General features: G+C 45.5%; 1 protein-coding gene across 2 annotated transcripts in view; it reads left to right on the forward strand.

Moving 5' to 3' along the window:
- LOC139228753 (UV excision repair protein RAD23 homolog B-like) overlaps positions 1–5,794 on the forward strand; it is a 47,478-nt gene extending 41,684 nt beyond the window's left edge. For both annotated transcript variants that reach the window (XM_070860073.1, XM_070860072.1), the window contains exon 10: positions 1,790–5,794. In XM_070860073.1, the coding sequence (XP_070716174.1) occupies positions 1,790–1,903 (114 nt within the window). In that variant the 3' untranslated portion in view covers positions 1,904–5,794. The remainder of the gene's footprint in view (positions 1–1,789) is intronic.
- The last annotated feature ends 15,216 nt before the right edge of the window (positions 5,795–21,010 follow it).

A 21,010-nucleotide genomic window follows, 5' to 3' on the forward strand; every position in this document is an offset into this window, starting at 1 on the left:
GTGCATGTGCCTCTCTTTCACCACCTCCTGCTGCATGTGGTGACTCGTGCTGGGAGACAGTTCCACCCAGTAGCAGCAGCTGCCTATCATTCATTCCCAAGTACCCAGTGTGTATCCTAGCAAGGAATTGGGAAAAGAGGGGAGAGTTAAAAACTTGGTGATAGATTGTTGGGAACAAAGGAATTTCTAGACAATAAAAGACCATGGTCCCATCTAGTTCATTTACCATCCTGGTAGTCACAAGATATGATAATGGAGTTATTGACTAATCACAGCAATCAATCTCTTATCGATCAGTCTACAACAGACCCAGACACGAGATGAGGAAACCCCCAGTGGGGGAGAGCTTTAGGAACCATAGGACCAAAGTCTGCTGTTCCTCCTAAACACGCTACACTTACCACACATTGTTTCAAATTACTCATGTACTGTATCCCAAATTCTGAAATCTATCTAATTTCTATCTATCCAATGCCCAATGACCCTGAGCTGAGCTTCTGATTCTCTATCCGCTCCCTCACTAAGACTGCCTATTTCCACCTCCCTAACATTGCCCATCTTTGCTTCTGTCTCAGCTCAACTGCAGCTGAATCCCTCATTCATGCTTTTGTTACTTCCAGACTCGAATATTCCAATGCTTTCCTGGCTGGCCTCCCAACTTCCACCCTCTAAACTTGAGCTCATCCAAAACTCTGCTGCCCATATCCTAACTTGCACCAAGTCCCGTTCTGTGCTTGCTGACCTATATTAGCTCGCGGTCCAGCAACGTCTCCGTTTTAAACTTCTCATCCTGGTGTTCAAATTGTTCCATGGTCTCACTTCTCCCTATCTCTAACCTTCTCGAGCCCTACAACCCTCCCAGAACTCTGCGTTCCTCCAACTCTGGCATTTTGTGCATCCCTGACTTCCTTCGCCCCACAATTTGCAGCTGTGCCTTGGTATCAATTTGTCTGATTATGCTCCTATGAAGAACCTTGAAACATTTACAGAGTTAAAAGTGCTATATAAGTTGTTTGCAAATGAATGAATCAATACTAACTGTTTCCACCGTCTCCTTAGGGAACCTGTTCCATAGATTGACCACTTCCTCACTGAAATATTGTTTCCACTGATTAGTTTTGCATTTACCCCCTTCAAACACAGGCCATGTCCTCTGGTTCAACTGTCCTGGACAAGGTGAAATAACTTGTCATGGTCTACATTATCTAGTCCCTTTAGAATCCTAAAACAGCAATCATATCACCACCTCTATTTCTCTTTTTCAGTGAGAATATGCCCAATTTACATGATTGCCTGGGGTAACTACCCTCAATTTGTTTTCCCTCCTTGTGGGAAAGATTTTAGTCTAAGCTCGTTACTTGTTTATCATCAGCACAGTTGAGATTGGGCGATCTCCATGTAGAAGCACAAGCCAGTATCCTATCACTTGGTGACTGACTGGACCTCCAATACTATAGTGTCTCTTGTGAAAAGAATACTCCCTTTATTGCTCTCGCTTCCTCTTAATGCCTTCGCCTTCAACAACATTATTGTCTCTACATGGTGATCTGTAATGGGCTTTTCCTCCCTCTTGAAGCATGATTTCTGTCCCCCTACTTGAGATCAAAGAATTGATGGGAATGTGTAGATGTAGCACGTGTGGTGTGGTGCGTGCAATGTCATTCCAATGCACTGTTCTCTTATGCCCTTATTACCATCGGGCTTGTTTTTATTTCTGGATATGTCTTTAGTGGAGAGAGAAAAAAGATCAATAACTTTCTACAGTTAATATTTTGTGTTCTTCTTTCAGTTAAAGGCGCTGGGTTTCCCTGAGGGCCTTGTCATTCAGGCCTACTTCGCCTGTGAGAAGAATGAAAACCTCGCCGCAAACTTCCTTCTCCAGCAGAACTTTGATGATGAATGATTTTTTTTTTCTCCTTCCCTCCCTCCCTCTTCTCTCAAACCCCCACCCACCCACCCCCATGCTTCTTTCCAGAACCCAGCTCACTTTCTGTATCTACAGTGGGTGGTTTTTGGTGAGGCCAGGCCTAGTGTGCATTACCTGGCCGTATCAGCATTGTGAAGTGCAGCACTGGAAAGCACATATTTAAATGAATCAGACACAGTATCCCTTTGGTCAGTCTATACTAGGTGACATTTGACAGCTCATAACGACTAGCCAGTGGAGGGGGTGGGGGTAGGGGCCTGTATTCACAAAAGTTTATGCAGTATATATGCGCCAAAAATTCCCTCACCCCTGAATTTTGGGTATAACATTTTTTGCATTTGTGCCTTTTGTGAATATGGGCCTGGATTTGGGTGGAAGAGGTCAAAGTGCTTCTGCAGCGTAATGTTTCAAACTTGCCTACAATCAGAATTTTCAGTAGATTTTTTTCTTTGTATGTTTGTGTCGGGGAGGGTGGGGGGGGGATGTGGGAAGAGGGGCTGGTGGACAGAAATGTACAATCATTTAATTAATAACAACAGATGTGAGATTGCCATTCTGGAATGAAGCTGGCAGCTGTTGTGATGCTCAATAAGAGATTGCCTGGTTTGTGTCTGCCAACTGTGAGGAATGCAACCGAACACATAGTCAGGCAGCAAAAATGTTTTTTAAAATAAAAACGCAAAATTTCCCACGTTGAAAACTGCTGTATTTAAAAAGCAGCCTGTCTCGCATTGCTGTTTAGAAAGTGTGTGTTGCGGTCTGTATCATTATTAAAAAAAAAAACTGAAGCACGGTATTGAACAGCAGCTTGCAATCACTGCAGGAATCTTTAGCTTGTCTGAGTAAGTAGCAGCGATTTAAGTTTGTTAGAGCTCAGTCTCAAGTACTGCACGTAGCTGTTAATGTTATACTACTTTGTAGCATCAATATTCTTAATAGCACTAACTGGCCCCAGTTTAGAGAGTCAAATGGATCATCTACAAGCTTTGACCAAGGGCAGCACATCCAAATGATTCCATAGCAATAGGCATGGAAAGGCGGTCAGAAACTGAGCCCACACGACCCTGATGTATCCCACAGACTATTGAATGCAGCAAATTCATGTTCAGCAGTTAATTTTGGTGGGGGGTGGGAAGGAAGAAAGAGAAAGAGCATAGCTGTCCCCAAGGCAGGTTGTAGAAAATGATTATGTACCTGTCCTGGATGCAGGAGCTAAGTAGAGTTTTGAGGTGCACAGATTGGTTAATAGTTATTTTCAAGATGTGCTGAAGCATCTTTGTAAATCACAATGAAGTGTCATTTCTGAGTGGATAAGGAGGGGGTTGGTCATAAGTTGATTCAGGGGGTGAGTCTTTTAATGTATTTTTTCCCCCCCAGGGTCCCAGTGGTGCTTGTCATGATGTATGCTTTGCTTATCCTGACTCTGGTGAGAGGCGACTATTTACTGTTACAGGACTGGAATAATTGTTCCGTCGCTGGTGAACAACGGAGCCTAAAGGCATTATATCATCAGGAAAATGGCGTTGGTCATTGAGGGATACAACAGAACTGGAAATCTGTTTGTCTTTTCTTGCAATAGCCTCCAGTTTGCAGCAGTTGATAACTCAAAAGATTAGCTTTGAGGTGCTTCAAAAAGCAAGTGGATTTGCATTTCTGCTTCTGTGTACTGAGCCATTGCTGTGCTAATGGGCTGTGCTGAGCAGTTACCACTGCTGTGCTTTTTCCTCTCTCTGTAATCCAGTTACCTGCATCTTTTCCCTCTGAACTTAGGAGCTGCGTGTTAGCATTCATGGTTTGAATCATTCACGCGGTTACTTTGTGCAGTATTTCACGAAGCATAGTTGAGCGAATTCAATTATGTTTGAATAATATTGGCAGGGTGTTCTTGTCTGAGGCGCAGGTAATAATATCATTGTGTCTCACCTGGTAGGCAGATGGCTTTTTGTTACTAACCCTTGCTGTTTCACTGCAGTTACCTGACTCATGCCTCGGGAATTCATTATAAATGAAACCTAGATTTTTTTTTTTGTCCACTGAAGTGGATTTTATTTTGTATATGTAATCTGCATCAAACTTTTAAAAAGAAAATTCCTTGTGTAATTTTCATCTGTGACATAGCCTTGAATTGTTCCCTAAATAGTCTGACGATAAGCGATACTGTCTCATTTTTAAAAAGGAACAAAAAAATCTACCGCTTATGGGTTGTTGAGAGATTCGTTCAAATGGCAGTTTTTTGACGGCAGCCTCCATCATTGGCAGTTTAAAATAGCAAAAAAGCTTTTTCTGTTCACCAAGTGGATATTATCTGTAAGCGTTTTTAATTTAAACCTTCTGCTATTTTATGGTTAGCTTTCTGATGGAACATTCAAAAAAAATCTTTCATTCACAAACTTTCCAACACGTGTAACTGTTCAGAATGTATACAGGATGCACTTTACCTTTCAATGATATAAGCTAGCAACGAGAGCCCGACAGCCCCTCAAGTCTATTTTGCCCTTTTTAAGTCCACATTTATCATCCAAGCTCACTATTTTCATCCCCTTCCTTTTCCCATTGTCAAGCTCTAATTCCTCTCTATTATGTGGAGTCTGTCCATAAGTTACCTACTGAATTTGTTTGAAGTCCATTCAGTTGCATACCTGCTAATTGTTTTAGTTATCAAATAATTAAGTCTGGGGAGGAGGTTTGCCTAGAGGTTACCGGGCCAGCCAGCTGAATTGTTAACTTTTGTGACCACGCAGTGTCCAACCTCCAGTATTGAAACAGCATGAGGTTTGTGGGGAGGTGGAGAGAGTAGTCACTACTGGTGAATTCTTGGTTGAGCTCAGTGCTTCATTTAAATGGGACATCAGAAACCCCTCTTCTGCAATTTTGCTGTTTATACCATAACGTAGAAGGGATCGGACAGGGTCAACACTAAGTTGATTTTTCTTTGGTTATTTTTCTGAGGATTATTTTGTGCCTGCTGGTGATTTGGAGTGGGGGAGGGGAGGTGAAATGATGGGTTGTTAATGGTTCAGCTTCATTCTCAGCACAGCAGGTTCTGCAACAGTGACTTAATAGTTGCTGGTTACAGCCTTCACCTCACGGCCTTCCCCTCCGCCCCTATCCCCCAAATGCCATTACTGACAGAAACCGATCTAGGAACACTAGAATTGAATAAAGCAAAGCCCAGTACAATACAGCTCAGTTCTACTCACTTTGTAGGCCTTGCAAATTTCTCCAGTCTGGTCGTGTATCAATTCCAAACCAGAAGCTAGTCTCTGAAAGGTAATTGGAAATGCAGCTTATGGGGTAGGAGGGAACGTTACCTATTTGGTACTGGTGCTGTTTCCCTCTCTTCTCTCCTTTTTCCCGCCCCATCTACTGGTTTGGTGGTACGCGCCTTGTACTGATCCACTGTTGCAGAGGCACAAGGGAACATTGCTCTGCCTACTGCTGTCTCTCGCTCTATTCCTTAAACTCTCCAGAGCTATTTTGTTCCAAGAAAAATTAACCTACAGCTTCTTCGAGAGCATCACAGGCCAAGACTGGATGGGGTGCAGTCGGTGCAAGCCTATTGCTCCTAGCCCTTTGCCCATCAGTTGGGGTTAATTTGTCCTGTTGCTCTCATTCAGATATTGGATCAATTCACTGATGGACCAGTACACCACCACAATTCATATTTTTACACTGGTGATCTTTGCAGTTGACCTCTTATCTACAGCCTATGACTCAATTTGCCCTTTTAACACTTTCTTGAGTCAGAATGAATTGTAAGCCCCAGTCATGCATCAGGTACCTTTGACATTAGAGCTGATTTGCTGAATGTTCCTGGGATTCACAATGTTTCAGTGTTAACTACAATAAAGGCTTTTGACAAAGCTTTATTATAGTCGTTTGTTTCTTTCTGTCTGCTTCTGGAACATATTTTGATTTTACTCAACATAATGATGCTAAATTACTTGGCTACTTATAAAAACATAACCGTGTGGGTCAGACACTAGCCGTTCATCTCTGGGTACCTGGGCTGGGAACCTGGCCCAGGCTGGTGAATAGAAGCCTCTTCTGACTCTGAGGATCCTTCATGAAATGAATTTAATTAGCCATAATCTAGTTCCTATTGGCATGGTCTGAGTTTAGGCTGAATTAGCAATTTCACTCAGGATGGTTGGTGTGGTAGGGCTGCTATTCTGACCGTGGAGATTAGAGCCAAGAGAGTTTTACTCTGCATCTGTTCGATGAATGCCTCGGATGGATATTACATCATTCCCAAACTTGGACATTCCTCACCTTGAGCATAAGTCACCACAAAAAGCCATTTTTAAAAATCCACGTGTACAAGTTGCATTCCTACAATCAGGCATATTTTTGAGACGCTGTTTGTGTCAATTTGCATCAAATGGTAACTTGTGTACCAGGTTTTGCAGCCGCCCTGCTCTCAATATCTCCATGTCTATAATATTGTGACATGCACCATCAAAGCTTAGAACCTGGCTTGTGCTTTTGGTACTTAAGCAGGTTGGCAGTGCATGCCTGGATTACGGGTGGGATTGCTTCTTGTGATGGTATCCAATGACTCCTGTTGGAAAGATGTTTGGAACATGAAGTGAAGAACAGATCGGGCTCAACCTGGTTCCCACAACCTCGAACGCTTGCTATGCCCCGGCTTGGATGAGATTCTGAAGGGCTACTAGAACCATTTCCCACCTAAACTGATGTCTTGAAGAAAGACTTGCATTTATATATCACCTTTCACGACCATTAGACGTGTCGATGTGCTTGAAGTGTAGTCACTGTTGTAAGAAATGTGGCAGCTAATTTGCACACAGCAAGATCCCACAAACAACAATGCGATGATGACCAGATAATCTGTTTTTGTTGATTGAGAGATAAATATTGGCCAGGACATCGGTGCTAATGCCCCTGCTGTTCTTCGAAATAGTGCCATGGGATCTTTTACATCCACCTGAGTGTGCAGAAGCTCATCTGAAAGATGCCATCTCCTAACAGTGCAGCACTCCCTTAGTACTGCACTGGAGTGTCAGCCTAGATTTGTATGCTCAAGTCTCTGGAGAGGGACTTGAACCCACAGCCTTCTGACTCTTGAGGCAAGGGTGTTACTAACTGAGCCACAGCTGACATGTTGGTTAGGCCTCAGCTGGAGTATTGTGTTCACTTTAGGGAGAACATAAATAGGAGCTGGAGGAGGCCATTTGGTCCTCCAAGCCTGCTCCGCCGTTCATCAAAATCATGGCTCATCTCCACCTTCCCGCACTCGCCCAATATCCCTTCATTCCCTTTGTTTCCAAACATTTAGCGACCTCTATCTTGAATACACTCAACAACTGAACATCCACAGCTCTCTAACGTAGAGAATTCCAAAGACTCTCAACCCTTTGAGTGAAGAAATTTCTCCTCATCTCAGTCCTAAATGGCTGACCCCTTATTCTGTGACTTTGACCTCGTGTTCTAGATTCCCCAGCCAGGGAAAACATTTTCCCAGCCGTAACCCTGTCAAGCCCCTTAAGAATTTTATATGCTTTAATTAGATCACCTCTCATTCTTCTCATCTCCCTAAGGAATATAGGCCTGGACCACCCCAACTCTCATAGGGCAATCCCCTCATCCCAGGAATCGGTCTAGTGAACCTTTACTGCACTCCCTCCTAAGGCAAGTATGTCTTTCCTTGGGTAAGGAGACCAGAACTGTACACAGTACTCCAGGTGTGGCCTCATCAATGCCCTGTATAATTGTAGTAAGACTTATTTACAAAGGGATTTGAGGACAAGAATAACAAAAGCTAACACTACTATTTCCTAATTGCTTGCTGTACCTGCATGTTAACGTTCTGTGATTCATGCACAAGGTCACCACGTCCCTGTGAATGCAAACATTTCCCAGTCTCTCCATTCTGCTTTTTTGTTTTTCATTGTATTCCATTTGCCATGTTCTTGCCTACTCCAGTCAACCTGTCTCTATTTCTCTACATCCTCACAGCTTACTTTCCCACCTAACTTTGTAACATCAGCAAACTTGGCTACGTTACACTCAATCCCTTTAGCTGTTATTAATATAGATTATAAATAGCTGAGACCCAAGCACTGATTCTTGCGGTACCCCGCTAATTACAAGCCGAAAAAGTCCTGTTTATTCCTACTCTGTTTTCTGTCCATTAACCAATCCTGCTAATATATTACCTCCAATACCATGAGTCCTAATTTTGTGTACTAAGGATGTCAAAGTTTGGCGAGGGCGCAGAGGAGATTTACCAGACTGATACCAGGGATGAGAAGCTTCCATTATGTTGAGCGACTGGAGAAGCTGAGATTGTTCTTCGAGCAAAGAATATTAAGGGAGGATTTAATAGAGTTGTTCAAAATTATGAATGGTTTTGATAAGAGTAGATAAGGAGAAACTTTGCACTGGCAGGAGGGTCAGTAACCAGAGCATGCACATGTAAGAAAACCGGCAAAAGAACCAGAAGGGAGATGAGAAGAGTTATTTTTACGCAGTGAGTTATGATCTGGAATGCACTGCCTGATAGGGTGGTTGAAACAGATTCAATAATAACTTTCAAAAGGAAAATGAATATATGGTTGAAAATTTGGAGGACTATGGGGAAAGAGCAAGGGAGCGGGACTAATTGAATAGCTCTGTCAAAGAACTGGTACAGGCATGATGGGCTGAATGATGACCTGTAAGATTCTATACAATGGGAAAAATCATGTACATAAAATTAATATCTTAAAGGGACTTGATTTTAATGATTTGTCCTTATTGATAACGGCCTGTTATTTTCTGGAGAACATCGGAAGTTTGTAAAACCTGCTGAGATGGGTAACAGTTTAGAAATTCATGCTGATTGGGGGGAAATCTGAAATGGAATATAATTTACAAATTAATCCAGGCACCACATGAGCAATGTCACAAATTGATGGTTTAGGATACACAATTTCTTTACTATATTGGGGAAGGGAAGGGAAAAATCTGTGTTGTGTTCATGCAAGTTTTATCTCCATGTAGTTCTGAAGTCTAGACTTTACATTCTGAAGTTTCTCACTGGTAGTATGTATAATACAATAGGTGGGTCTCTATTACCAGGCAACAGGTTTCCCAGCGATATTCATGTGCTAGAACACGTTATTGGTGGAGATTTGGGCAAGAAATTTAAAATTGTAGACACTTCTTCCAAATGGTGATTCTTCCCTGCCACATACACTTCCCCATGCCCACTGTGCACACAGTTCTGAGGGCATGGTATATTTTACGTAAAACCTTCAGAATTTATAGTTTGTTTTTTAAGCTTAAAAATCCAAGAAAATAGGTGACTTGAATGTATCCAACTTTGACAGCCTTCAGGGAAGTGATGGTCTATCAACAGTTGACCTCCCTGCTCCTCTTCAGAGGCATTCCTTCTAGCCATCCTTTTCAAGTTCAGAAATAATCCCCTTTTTATTTCTTCCCCACCCAATCCCATTTCATGTGAACACTTGTTCCTGCTCAGTTCATATTGGCACCTTACATTACCATTGCATTTTTATTTGGTTATACTGCCAGCCTTGGCCTTCCCCTCTCCTCCCAGTTCACTGTACCGGCATTCATTCTCTTTCTCCCCCCCCCCCCCCCCCCCCAAAGTTCATACTCCACCATTCGACCTCTCCCCAATTTGTACTGTCACCCTTCGCTTTCCCCCCCCCCCCCCAGTTCAGTATTGTCCACGGGTGTGGCTACGGAGACACTGTTTTAACCACATGCACACTTATTTTTAGAAAATGCTGTAACACACACTATAAATAAATGTACCTAAGAACTCATGTTAAGAGTGGAAGAACGTCTTCCTCAATTCCGAGGGACTGCCTATGCTGATGAGGTAAATGTACTTCACTTGCATATTTATGTAAGAAACATCTACCAACATTCAGTAACCAAGGAAGTAAAGCACACAGGTATGCATGCGTCATGTGAATACAGGTAGTGCATGCCTAACAGTGACTTTACTAATCAGAAATGTATTTAGCCACATCTGGATTCCCAATTAGTCACTAGTGGTTAACATTTTGGACAATGCTGCCACCATTCATCTTCTCCCTCCCCCTAGTTTGTACTGCTGCCATTCACACCTCTCCACCTGCACATCATACTGCCACCATTGCTTGCATGGATTAAATATGGTGACAATTGTAACTCTCATTTCCAAAACCTACCACCATATTTAAGCCATGTGGTAGGACTCACAAACACAAAGTTGTGAATGAAAAGCTTCTAGTGGTTTAAATCCACTTCTCAATTTTCTGATCAGCAAAGTAATTCCTGCGGTTTATTCAAGATTCTTCAGTGAACAGATAAATTGAAGCCCAATAATATGTTTGAGATTGCCACAAATTCTACAGCCAGGGGCCGTGAGCTGAATGTGAAAAGGGCGACGGGCAATTCTGACTTCCCTACTTTACACAGAGGATGCTGAATATGTGCAAGTGGACTGCTCAGGGAGGCAGAGAATGTGGGGAAATGTAAGGGAGAATTAACTAGATATTCAATGGAGCAATTGAGAGGCTTTAGGAGGAATGAGTAAATGTTTTGCTTGTAAGAATTTATATTATGTTCCTCTTACCTCTTATCGAGAGTCGGGATAAATGGGTCCTTTTCGGGTTGGAAATCAGTGGTTAGTGGTGTGCCATAGGGATCGGTGCTGGGACCACAACTGTTTACAATATACATAGATGACCTGGAAGAGGGGACAGAGTGTAGTGTAGCAAAATTTGCAGAAGACACAAAGATTAGTAGGAAAGCGGGTTGTGTAGAGGACAGAGAGAGGCTGCAAAGAGATTTAGATAGGTTAAGCGAATGGGCTAAGGTTTGGCAGATGGAATACAATGTCGGAAAATGTGAGGTCATCCACCTTTGGGGAAAAAAAACAGTAAAAGGGAACATTATTTGAATGGCGAGAAATTACAACATGCTGCGGTGCAGAGGGACCTGGGGGTCCTTGTGCATGAAACTCTTTTGGATCCTTGTGCATGAATCCCAAAAAGTTAGTTTGCAGGTGCAGCAGGTAATCAGGAAGGCGAATGGAATGTTGGCCTTCATTGCGACAGGGATGGAGTACAAAAGCAGGGAGGTCCTGCTGCAACTGTACAGGGTATTGGTGAGGCCAGTTTTGGTCACCTTACTTAAGGAAGGATATACTAGCCTTGGAGGGCGTACAGAGACGATTCACTAGGATGATTCCGGAGATGAGGAGGTTACCTTATGATGATAGATTGAGTAGACTGGGTCTTTTTCGTTGGAGTTCAGAAGGATGAGGGGTGATCTTCTGGAAACATTTAAAATAATGAAAGGGATAGACAAGATAGAGGCAGAGAGGTTGTTTCCACTGGTCGGGGAGACTAGAACTAGGGGGCACAGCCTCAAAATACGGGGGGGGAGCCAATTTAAAACCGAGTTGAGAATGAATTTCTTCTCCCAGAGGGTTGTGAATCTGTGGAATTCTCTGCCCAAGGAAGCAGTTGAGGCTAGCTCATTGAATGTATTCAAATCACAGATAGATAGATTTTTAACCAATAAGGGAATTAAGGGTTCTGGGGAGCGGGCGGGTAAGTGGAGCTGAGTCCACGGCCAGATCAGCCATGATCTTGTTGAATGGCAGAGCAGGCTCGAGGGGCTCGATGGCCTACTCCTGTTCCTAATTCTTATGTTCTTATATTCATTGCCAAAGGCCTATGACTTTCGGGAAAAAAATGTTCCACTCCCAGTAAATGTTAGTCTGTCACTCCCAGATCGGGTATAGTACAGGTTTGACGCCCTGTGCCTTGGGATACAGTGCCCTTCCCCCTCCTGCAATGTTATACTGTCGCAGACCCACAATCCTGTTTAAACACAGTTGGGAAGTTCATAAATAAAGAGCTAATTGACATCACTGGGGGAGTTGGGCACTGTCTGCAAGAGTCTGAATTTCAATAATTGAACAGGCAGCTGAAGTTCAGAAGAACATTCAGCAGTGATGCAAGGCTAGTTCTAAAGCAAGAACTTGCATTTAAAGCAAGAATTTGCCTTTCATGGCCTCAGGATGACCCAAAGCACTTTACAACCATTGAAATCCTTTTGATGTGTAATCACTTGTAATGCAGGAAACACGGCAGCCAATTTGCAATGTCCCACAAACTGCAATGCGATAATGCCCAGATAATCTGTTTTTGTGGTGTTGGTTGAGGGATAAATATTGGCCAAGACACCAGGGATAATTCCCCTGCTCTTCTTTGAAATAGTGGGATTGTAGGAGTACCTGGGGTGGGGGGAGGGGGAAGGAGGTGTAGAGTGGGATTAGCATTCTCAAAAGCTTGATTCAGGTATCTTGTCGAATTCAGGGGCAATCTAATATAGTTCTGCCAGGTTCTTCAGAATCATTATGGTTTGCTGCATGCTCCACAGTTCAGCCATCAGAAAGGAACAGACCTAGAGGAAGGTGATCCAGGACACCAGCCACGCGAGGCCCTGGCAGAGAAGGATCAGGAAGACCAGCCAGCTGCTTGCCAGATATGAGGTCTACACAAAAGGGACTACTTCAAATAAAATAGATCCCTGCCCATTACATCTCATTCTTGCCATCAGGGTCACATATGCCCACTGCCTCCTCTCAGTGAAGTTCTGACATCTGCTTCTCCTGGTAACTCTTCATAAGCCAATCTTCAAAATAAGTGCCACCATGCTATCTCACAACAAATCAATCTGACACACTATCTTAGGTGCTATTAAAGTGTTTACTATACAAGCACACCCTTGTCACTGGATAAAGGCCTAGCTCTGTCAAGCCTGTGTGGTGGCTGATGTACAACAGTCACCACATGTTAAACAAATCCACACACAGACATCTTCCACCCCCTCAATTGGAGTTCAGGATTGGAATATCGGGTCCTTCATTGAAACATCTGAGAACACTTGTGGAAGCAAGTCATCCTCGTTCGAGGGACCGCCTATGATGATACAAGCACAGGCTGGTGCTGTTTGTTCTTATCACTGTATCCCCTCCTAGTGCTTACACTTGCCAGTGATCTTGCCAGTAGTGATACCTGTCCTATATGGCTCAGAGACGTGGACCATACTGCAGCCACCTCAAAACGTTGGAGAAGCACCATCAGCACTGCCTCACAAGATCCTGCAAATCCACTGGGAGGATAGACGTACTAACGTCAGTGTTCTCGCTCAGGCCAACATCCCCAGCATCGAAGCACTGACCACACTTGACCAGCATGCCCGACACGTGACTCCCAAAGCAAGCGCTCTACTTGTGGGCAGAGGAAACATTTCAAGGACACTCTCAAAGCCTCCTTGATAAAGTGCAACATCACCACTGATACCTGGGAATCCCTGGCTCAAGACCGCCCAAAATGGAGGAAGTGCATCCAGGAGGGCATTGAGCACCTCGAGTCTCGTCACCGAGAGCATGCAGAAATCAAGTGCAGACAGCAGAAGGAGCGTGCGGCAAACCAGACCCCCTACCCACCCCTTCCTTAAACCACTGTCGCACCAGTGACAGAGACTGTAATGCCCGCATTGGACTGTACAGTCACCTGAGAACTCACTTTTAGAGTGGAAGCAAATCTTCCTTGATTCCGAGGGATTGCCTATGATATGATATACTTGCCAGTATTCTACTTCACCTTGGTGCTATCTCAGTGATGAGAGGTTAATGGTTGGTGCTTTTCAGCAGGAAACCTCTGGGCCTGAGGTGTCCCTCATCTCGATGCAGCTGGAGCCCAGAGGGATCTGCTGAAGGCTGTATTTTCTGTGTCGGAGCGAGACCACCCTCGCATTGGCTGTTTACTCTGACATGTTCAGTCAATCTTAGAGGACTGGTGGAAGACCATACCATCATTCACATCGACACTTGAGAAGCACTAGTGCTGGGTTATGCTTCTGCCTGGCCTCTGATCTTGGGGGAGCTGATGAAATGGGACCAATCAGATCTTTGAAGGCCTCAGAGACAGTTGTCTTGATTCCAGCCCCAATTGTTTGGAGGCTGCAAGAGATTACCCTCTTGATCCTGGAACTCTACTTAAGCAGTTGTAACTGTAGTACAAGTAGCTACCACTGCCGTAAGATTTTCTGTGGGTACATCCCCAGCGTCGAAGCACTGACCACACTCGACCAGCTCCGTTGGGCGGGCCACATTGTCCGCATGCCTGACACAAGATTCCCAAAGCAAGGAACCCCAGGTGGGCAGAGGAAACATTTCAAGAATACCCTCAAAGCCTCCTTGATAAAGTGCAACATCCCTACTGACACCTGGGAGTCCCTGGCCTAAGTGGAGGAAGAGCATCCGGGAGGGCGCTGAGTACCTCGAGTCTCGTCGCCGAGAGCAAGCAGAAAGCAAGCGCAGGCAGCGGAAGGAGCGTGCGCAAACCAGACTTCCCACCCACCCTTTCCTTCAACACCAAGTCCCACCTGTGACAGGGACTGTGGCTCTCATATTGGACTGTTCAGTCACCTGAGAACTCATTTTTAGAGTGGAAGCAAGTCTTCCTCGATTTCAAGGGACTGCCTATGATGGGTACAGCCTCAAACATAGATTATGCTAGACCTACCATGCATTCCATGCTTAAATGTCATCATCAAAATCATAGGCAGTCCCTCGAAATCGAAGAAGACTTGCTTCCACTCCTGAAGTGAGTTCTTTGGTGGCTGAACAGTCCAATATGAAAGCCACAGACTCTGTCACAGGTGGGACAGATAGTCGTTGAGGGAAGGGGTGGGTGGGACTGGTTTGCCCCACGCTCTTTCCGCTACCTGCGCTTGATTTCTGCATGCTCTCGGCGTTGAGGTGTTCAGCGCCCTCTCGGATGCACTTCCTCCACTTAGGGCAGTCTTGGGCCAGGGACTCCCAGTTGTCAGTGGGGATGTTGCACTTTATCAGGGAGGCTTTGAGGGTGTCCTTGTAGTGTTTCCGCTGCCCACCTTTGGCTCGTTTGCCATGAAGGAGCTCCGAGTAGAGCATTTGCTTTGGGAGTCTCGTGTCTGGCATGCGGACTATGTGGCCTGCCCAGGGAGCTGATCAAGTGTGGTCAGTGCTTCAATGCTGGGGATGTTAGCCTGAATGAGGAAGCTGATGTTGGTGCCCCTGTCCTCCCAGGGGATTTGTAGGATCTTGTGGAGACATCGTTGGTGATATTTCTCCAGCAACTTGAGATGTCTACTGTACATGGTCCATGTCTCTGAGCCATACAAGAGGGCAGGTATTACTACAGCCCTGTAGACCATGAGCTTGGTGGCAGTTTTGAGGGCCTGGTCTTCAAACACTCTTTTCCTCAGGTGACCGAAGGCTACACTGGCGCACTGGAGGCGGTGTTGGATCTCGTCGTCGATGCCTGCTCTTGTTGATAGGAGGCTCCCGAGATATGGGAAGTGGTCCACGGTGTCCAGGGCCGTGCCGTGGATCTTGATGACTGGGGGGCAGTGCTGTGCGGTGAGGACAGGCTGGTGGAGGACCTTTGCCTTATGGATGTTTAGCGTAAGGCCCATGCTTTTGTACGCCTCAGTAAATACATCGACTATGTCCTGTAGTGCAGCCTCTGTGCGCAGATGCAGGCATCGTCCGCGTACTGTAGCTCGATGACAGAGGTTGGGGTGGTCCTGGATCTGGCCTGGAGATGGCGCAGGTTGAACAGGTTCCCATTGGTTCTGTAGGTTAGTTCCACTCCAGTGGGGAGCTTGTTAACTGTGAGGTAGAGCATGGCGGTGAGAAAGATTGAGAAGAGGGTTGGGGCGATGACGCAGCCCTGTTTGACCCCGGTCCGGACGTGGATTGGGTCTGTGATGGATCTGTTGGTAAGGATCACAGCCTGCATGTCGGAGCAGGCGGAGTACGGTGATGAACTTTTGGGGGCATCCAAAACCTCGGAGGACACTCCATAGACCCTCGCAGTTGACAGTGTAAAAGGCCTTTGTAAGGTCGAAGAAGGCCACGTATAAGGGCTGGCGCTGTTCCTTGCATTTTTCCTGCAGCTGTCGCACTGCAAAAATCATGTCCGTTGTGCCCCGTAGGGGACGAAATCTGCACTGTGACTCCAGGAGGAGCTCCTCGGCCTCGGGAAGAAGACGGTTGAGGAGGACTCTAGCGACGACTTTCTCAGTGGCTGAAAGCAGGGAGATTCCTCTGTAGTTGCCGTAGCTCACAGCTAACCTGGCGTGCCTTGACAACCCCAAGGTGCAGAATGCCCACAGCGCTTGGTCTGCCCTCCAGGCCTCTATAACCAGTGTCTGCAAAGAGACGCTCGGTTACTCAACCAGGAAACACTAGGACTGGTTTGATGAGAATGATCAGGAGATCCAAGAGCTAATAGATCGCAAGGGCAGGGCATTTCTGAACCTTAAACAAAAACCCAATGCGGGAGCAGCAAAACAGCATTACAGACGGCTCAAGGCTGAGGTCCAACAAAAAATCCAGGACCTAAAGAACAGGTGGTGGATGAAGAAAGCACAGGAGATACAGCAGCTGGCCGACAACCATGATGTGCGAGGATTCTTCATCGCAGTCAAGACCACCTACGGGTCCAACACCCAAGGCCCCACCCCACTGCTGGCCAAGAATGGGGAAACACTCATCAAGGACACCGAGGCAGTCAGGGCCTGCTGGAAGGAGCACTTCAAAGATCTCCTCAATCGAGACTCGGCCTTTGACTTGAGTGTTCTCGACTCCATCCCAAAGCATGCTACCCGCCACCACCTCAGTGAGACCCCAACACTGCACGGGGTAGGAAAAGCCATAAAATAGCTCAAGAACAACAAGGCTACGGGTGCGGATGGAATCCCTGCTGAGGCATTGAAGTGTGGCGGAGAGGCACTGCTGGCACGAATACGCGACCTCATCTCTCTCATCTGGAGGGAGGAGAGCGTGCCAGGGGATCTCAGAGATGCAGTAATCGTGACCATCTTTAAAAAAGGAGACAAGTCTGACTGCTTAAATGTAGATCTATGCGCACAGCTATTACAGCTCCCAGATGTGTCTTGTGGAATCCTCCAATACCTGCTGCACATTCAATGACAACTCCTGTACAATTAAGCTCATCTAAATCTCTACTGTCCATATCCTAACTCACACCAAGTCCTATTCACCTATCACCCCTGTGATCGCAGACCTGGCAATGCCTCGATTTTAAAATTCTCATCCTTGTTTTCAAATCCCTCCTAGCCCTCACCTTTCCCTATCTCTGTAATCCCCTCCAATCCTCCAATTCTGACCTCTTGACATCCCCGATTTTCATTGCCCCACCATTCAGCTGCCTAGGCATGAAACCAATTGTCTCCCTGAACCTCTCCACTGCTCTCTCTTAAAGGTGCTATATAAATGCAAGTTGTTATTGTTGTACTGCTTTAACTTGAGTTAGATGCTCTGGGAGCATTCTTTCCATTGCAGGACCCCTGAGAGCTGCGTTCCGTGGTTCCTCGGTGGAAGGAGATGGTAGAGTTAGTGAATGCCAGCATGCTTCGAACAACTAGACAATGTATAAAACAAATGAATTACCTTACTAGGTCAGCTGAGGTAAGAGGGTTCACAGATTCTCGAAAGCAAAGTTGCATGCATGTGTGTCAGAGCAATTCATCTTGCCCTCTCTATGTTCCATACTGCGTTCTCCTTGAATCTCTCTGCACCCTGAGAAAGCACGAGACCTTTCACACTCTCTTCCTTACTCTGCAACTGGTCGTGTCAACAGACTCATATGTATAGAGGATGGAAAAATCTCACTGATCTAGCATCTGTAGCAACTCCCATTAAGGACTCTTCACTTATAGCTGGGTCACATTCCTTTCACTGGACCTGGATTGTCAACTTCACAGATTTCCTTCCCTCTGTCAAATTTGCTGAGAATTTGATGCTTGTTCCAGGCTTCAAGAGGGCTACGTTTGCAAAAATGGCAGAGGACGTGAATCAGGTTAATTGGGCAACCCTACCAGGCTGGTTTCAAATTTTGGTTTTTGATAACACTCCAGTGAAGCGCCTTGTGAAGTTTGATTATGTTGGACATTATGTAAGTTGTTGTTGTGAAGTTAAAAGGGCACACGGTGGAACAAAGTCAATTTAGCTAACTCGTCATGTACAAGGAAAAATTAGACTTAAGCAAAAATACTTTTACATACTAAAATAAAATAACTCTTAAGAGAACTGAGATAGGTATCTAAATCAGCTAAAGGCAACAAAAGCAGCTGTCAGCCAAAAGGTCAGTGGGGAGGAAAATAGTGGATAACTGCAGTGGCAATAGTAAAATATATATTTTTAGCTCTGTTAGAAGTCAGAGGGCCATGAAGAACTTCATAGGGCTGTTAAAGGATTTCTCCGGGCCGATTCAGGCAAACTCCTAGGACATGGCAGAGGTTATAACTCGCTGCTTTGCATCAGTCTTCACTCGAGTAGACTATGTTCAGTTGCCATTAATGCAATGTATAGAAAGAAAGACTTGCATTTATATAGCGCCTTTCATGATCATCGGACGTCTCAAAGCACTTTACAGCCAATGAAGTACTTTTGAAGTGTAGTCACTGTTGTAATGTGGGAAACTCGGCAGCCAATTTGCGCACAGCAAGCTTCCACATAACAGCAATGTTGATTGAGGAATAAAAATTGGCCAGGGCACCAGGGATAACTCCTCTTCTTCAAAATAGTGCCATGGGATCTTTTACATCCACCTGAGAGTAGATAGAGCCTCAGTTTAATATCTCATCCGAAAGATGACATCTCTGACAGTGCAGCATTCCTTCAGCACTGCACTGGGAGAGTCAGCCCAGATTTTTGTGCTCCAGTCCCTGGAGTGGGACTTGAACCCACAACCTTCTGACTCAGAGGCAAAAGTGCTACCCACTGAGCCACCGCTGATGGTGGCAATAGAAGCGACTAGCCTACTTGGGAAGAGGGATCTCTTTGGAATTGAGGTGCCTCCAAAATGACAAACTCAGCAATAAAAATTCTCGAGGGCAATTAGGGATGTGGCAGACTTAATGATCCAATACCTGACCAGGGTGCTCGAGGGCCCTGGGCTGTCATAATAAAAATAGAGACGTGGAAATCGAACCTGCATTTTTGTGATTTGTTCTGCGGATGTGGGTGACGCTGACAAGGCTGTGTTTATTGGCCGTGCCTGAGAAGGGAGCAGTGGTCCATCCCATTGAACCACTACTGCAGTCAATGTGGCAATGGGGTCAGGTTGGGAGTTCCAGGATTTTGAACTAACAATGATGATGTAACACCGATTATATGTCCAAGTCCAGGAGACAAAGATTTAAAGTAAGTGGTAGAAGGATTAGAGGGGAGTTGAGGAGAACTTTTTTCAGCCAGTGGATGTTGGGGGTCTGGAACTCATTGCTTGAAAGGGTGGTTGAGGCAGAAACCCTCATCCAAGTTGAAGTGCCATAAACTGCAAGGTTACAGACCAAGAGCTGGAAAGTGGGATTCGGCTCGATAGCTCTTTTTCGGCCGGCACATACATAATGGGCCGAATGGCCTCCTTCTGTGCCATATATTTCTATCATTCTATGAAGTCAGCATAGTGGGTGAACTTGGAACTGGTGGCTCTCCCATAATACCTGGGGTATGGTAGCATAATGGTTAGGTTACTAGACTTGTAATCTGAAGACACGAATTCAAATCCCACCACGGCAGCTAGGAAATTTAAATTCAGTATTTGAAATAAAAAGTAAGTAATGGTGACCATGAAACAACTGGATTGTTGTAAAATCCATCTGTTTCACTAATGCCCTTTAGGGAAGGAAATCTGCTGTCCTTACTTGGTCTGACCTGTGACTCCAGACCTACAGCAATGTGGTTGACTCTTAACTGCCCTTTGAAATGGTCTAGCAAGCCACTTAGTTGTGACAAACCATTACAAAGAACAGTGGGTCAAGATGATGGCTCACCAGTACCTTCTTGAGGGCAATTAGGGATGGGCAATAAATGCTGGCTTTGCCAACGATGCCCACATCAACAACAACTTTTATTTATATAGCGCCTTTAATGTAGCAAAAGGTCCCACTTCACAGCAGTGTTATAAGACGAAACAAGTACATTTGACACCGAGCCTCGTAAGAGGAAATTATAGCAGATGACCAAAAGCTTGATCAAAGAGGTTTTAAGGAGCGTCTTAAGAGAGGTGCAGAGGTTTAGGGAGGAATTCCAGAGCTTAGGGCCCAGGCAGCTGAAGACACGGCCACTAATGGTGGAGCGATTATAATCAGTGATAGTCAAGAGTGTCATATATGTATACTCTGTGTATATACTATACTGGTACCACAAGAGGGTGCAACTGTGGGAGGCCCAGGCAGGAGCTGTATAAAAGGCTGGTTGCCACAGGGTGAGGGCACTCTGCAGTTACAATAAAGAGACTAAGGTCACAGCACTAGGCCTCTTGGAGTTATTCTACAGATAAGTAGAGACATATTAAAGAGGGCAGAATTTGAGGAGCGCAGACATCTCGTGGGGTTGTGAGGCTGAAAGAGATTACAGAGATTGGGAGGAGTGAGGCCATGGAGGGAGTTGTAAACAAGGATGGGAATGTTGAAATCGAGGCGTTGCTTAACCGGGAGCCGATGTAGGTCAGCGAGCACAGGCGGTGACCGATCGGGACTTGGTGCGAGTTAGGATACAGGCTGCCGTGTTTTGGATCACCTCTAGTTTACGTAGAGTAGAATGTGGGAGGCCAGCCAGGAATGCATTGGAATAGTCAAGTCTGGAGGTAACAAACATCCCATGAATAAATTAAAAAAAACCTCAATATGGCATTGAGGATGAGGGCTCCAATACTTGATGCAACCACGCTGGATACTTGGTTGGTTTGGGGTGGTCTTTCACTGGGGTTGGGACAGGTTGCCCTGCTCCACCAGCACCAATGTTGTTGGGTGCCACTGAAGGCAGCCTTGGCCAACACAGGCAATAAGCCCAGGCCTCGACACGCGCCTGCGTGCGCGCCCCCAAGCGTGCTTTATAACGTCATGACGTTTCCTTCCCCAGGAAAGCTGCGTTACGTCACGCTCCCCACAATACCGCATGACGTCACGCCGTCCCTTCGCGCTTCGCCGGTGGGGGTGTGTGGCGCGGTGATGCGTGCGCGCTCGTGGGCG

The sequence above is a fragment of the Pristiophorus japonicus genome, chromosome 18 (assembly GCF_044704955.1).
Source record: "Pristiophorus japonicus isolate sPriJap1 chromosome 18, sPriJap1.hap1, whole genome shotgun sequence".
NCBI lineage: Eukaryota > Metazoa > Chordata > Chondrichthyes > Pristiophoridae > Pristiophorus > Pristiophorus japonicus.